We start from the raw sequence: 2,830 nt of genomic DNA, 5'->3' as shown, positions 1-2,830 counted from the left end.
ACCAGAACAGATGAGTGGGCGGATTGGATGATGAGATGTTGGAGGGGGATAAGATGTGAATAGGATTGGAGATAAGATGTGGCTCAGATCTGAGATCCAGATATGCAGATATGACAATGACAGTGTCACTGAGAAGTTGCTACCCTTATTACATGTGCCATTGGGGTGGTACAATACTACCTTGTTGGCCACACCATCAAGTTCCCATCTTCTACCAATGCAATGTGACTCTGAAATGTTAGTTTTCATAATCTAGTTCTAAGTCACTATTGTACATCTCATGAAACTCAGATAACAGTGATTCACTGCTGGAGCCAAACTGTTGCTCAGGGACCTTGCCATCTTGTTCACAATCAGAATCATCCTTCTCTTCATCTTCATCATGGCTTTCAACTGTCTCGTCATCTCCAAAATCCTGAACATTATGTTTGAAGCCTGCAAGGCATTCATCCTGAGATTCAGCTTGTGAGGTATGGTAGTGCAAGTAAGTATGCCCCACTCCAAGACTGAAGTGGAACCACATTAGCATATTGTGCTCCACAAACCTAAAATTATGAACTAAATACAAGTCATGTGTGAAGTGGTAGCATTGCTCACTGATTAATGTAGTACATGCACCAATCATCCTTATCTCCTGTGCATGCTGAGATACCTGATCCATCAGGCCATCTCCTCTTATGAGCAAAAGAAGGAATGATATGACAACTCCTAAGGATATCAGTTGGATCCAGAAAGTCTAATGAGTGCTCATCAGCCATAGACAGAAATCTAACATGATCCATGGTTAAGGTCTCCCAGGTAGAGACTTGATCTATGGGTTCATACCACCAAACACATAGAAACTCCATTTGAATTGGTGTATAGTCAACCATACTGACTTCAATGAAAATTACATTAGTATGATAAATATCCAGTACCTTGCTGTAAATAAACCTGTGACCTTGGGGTCCTACATTGTTTTCCACATGGAGGACCATGATGTTATAGTGGGAAGTTTGTGGGTTTATGATGTCTTGGGTTCAACGAACATCATAGGTGGTATACTTAAACCTGGTGGTGTTATGATGATACATTTGGTCATCTTTGATTATGATTGAATTAGTGTCTTGATCTGACCCTGAGACATTTTTTGACATCATGATTCAACATAGCAAATGAAGCTTGAGTTTTGACATGAAATTCTGCAGGAGCAGGTGTAAGGGCATTTGCATAATCATGATGAGACTGACCTTAATAGCTGGATTGCCCTTATGAAGGTGCAAGTATGATCCTATATGTATAGGGTGCTTTTGTGTCAGGCCTATATGATGATGAACATCCATGCTTCTTGCTAACTCTGTGATTTTGATATGGGGTTGATGAACAATCCTGTCACCCACACAACAAATGTGAGCTTAGCAGCATTCAATCCAAGTCAGCTGTCTCACAAATAGCTTGTAATCTGTGTGGTGATAACTGGCCTTAGGTGACCAGTGTTCAAGTTCACCCTGGGTACTAAGTAGTTAGTTATGTTCTTACACAAGTGGCAGGGATGGACTGGTTCACTGCTGTATGAGTCAGACGTGCCATGCTGCCAAATTATAGACACATAATCCCCTAAAGCATGGAATTTGTAGGTTTGGAAGTCAAAAACTTTTGTGCACTGCCCATGACTTAGATCCCCTTGCTTGCCCTTGCACACACTGTTTTGTTTGGATGCTTGCCTTGCATGGTGTCATGTGTGAGCCTCAACCTCCCAATGAAGTTTGCAGGTAGTGTAAATGACACAAACCTTTGCTTTGAATTCCTGGAACTGTTGACCAACTGCTGAAGTTATGAGGTCCATGATGTCAAGGGTCAGATCGGAATACATTCGAAGTTTAGCTAGACTGTGCCAATGTACCATTGTAAATAGCAGCTTGAGCATGATTGTGTTGTGTGGTTCAGGAAGAAGACCATCAAAGACAGGGATAGAACACTGCACATCACATCAGATACTGCACTTCACCAATGATGATGAATTCATACCTGGAGCAAGTCTTTGAAATTGTGAGCTGCCATCCATTTCATCTCTGATGAGTTGGCAGAAAATTTTTGAATGGTTGCTTGGCCAAATGTTGGAGTTTGTCTGTATCTGATGGTATAACTTAGATATATGAAGCACCACTACAATGATACATACACACCTCTTGTCTAATTTATGGATAAGAGACTTATCATGTGCCAAAATGATGCACAACAAGTGAATAAAGAGGGACTTCCAGACACCAATCTCAAACTCATGTAAAAGATTGACCATGAGTACCCAGAAAATGTTGAACCCCAAGGGACCAAGGCGATCTGAGAACGTGTTCTGAGGAGTAATTAGCCATGGACTGTTATGGAAATGATTCAAGCCTCACCAAAGTAGGCACCCATGAATGTGGCTTAAGGATGTGTTCAACTGGCATGCTGCCAACTGCAAAGTTCTTGTTGTAAATCAGTTCATGTGCGGTACTCATGATATTTCATCTTCTGTCATCATCATGAGCCAGAGTCTCACACTGTTGATGATCTTGAGGCTTACCCATATTCTGAATCTGATGTTTTGGTATCAGACATCAAGGACATGGACATCCTCCTAGGTTTTGAACTGTTGCTATAAGCACCCTGGAGAAATCATATCAATAGTGTTTAGTAACAAATAGGAGTTCACATACTTTTCTGGGTAATTTGCAGAGTAAGTGAAGATCCTTGGGTAGAATCTGCACTTGATGCCATCACAACAACAAATTACAATGCTATGCTTATATGCCTCAAGGAACTCATCATCCAGCAGAATCCTCCACTGTGCGTGAAAAAATTCACTGTG

At 41.2% G+C, this 2,830-nt stretch overlaps 1 protein-coding gene across 1 annotated transcript; it reads right to left on the bottom strand.

The window, feature by feature from the left end:
• Positions 1 to 238: 238 nt before the first annotated feature.
• Positions 239 to 2,480, bottom strand: BJ212DRAFT_1478103 (uncharacterized protein; the record flags this gene model as incomplete). Its single annotated transcript, XM_041339661.1, has 5 exons — positions 239 to 451; positions 1,772 to 1,957; positions 2,008 to 2,113; positions 2,166 to 2,332; positions 2,382 to 2,480. The coding sequence occupies 5 exons, from the start codon at positions 2,478 to 2,480 to the stop codon at positions 239 to 241; spliced, it is 771 nt and encodes a 256-aa protein (XP_041196065.1).
• Positions 2,481 to 2,830: the final 350 nt, after the last annotated feature.

The sequence above is a fragment of the Suillus subaureus genome (genome assembly GCF_016647635.1).
Source record: "Suillus subaureus strain MN1 chromosome Unknown BJ212scaffold_7, whole genome shotgun sequence".
Taxonomy (NCBI): domain Eukaryota; kingdom Fungi; phylum Basidiomycota; class Agaricomycetes; order Boletales; family Suillaceae; genus Suillus; species Suillus subaureus.
Note: the sequence above shows the minus strand (reverse complement) of the source record. Positions and strands in the feature narration are given on the sequence as shown.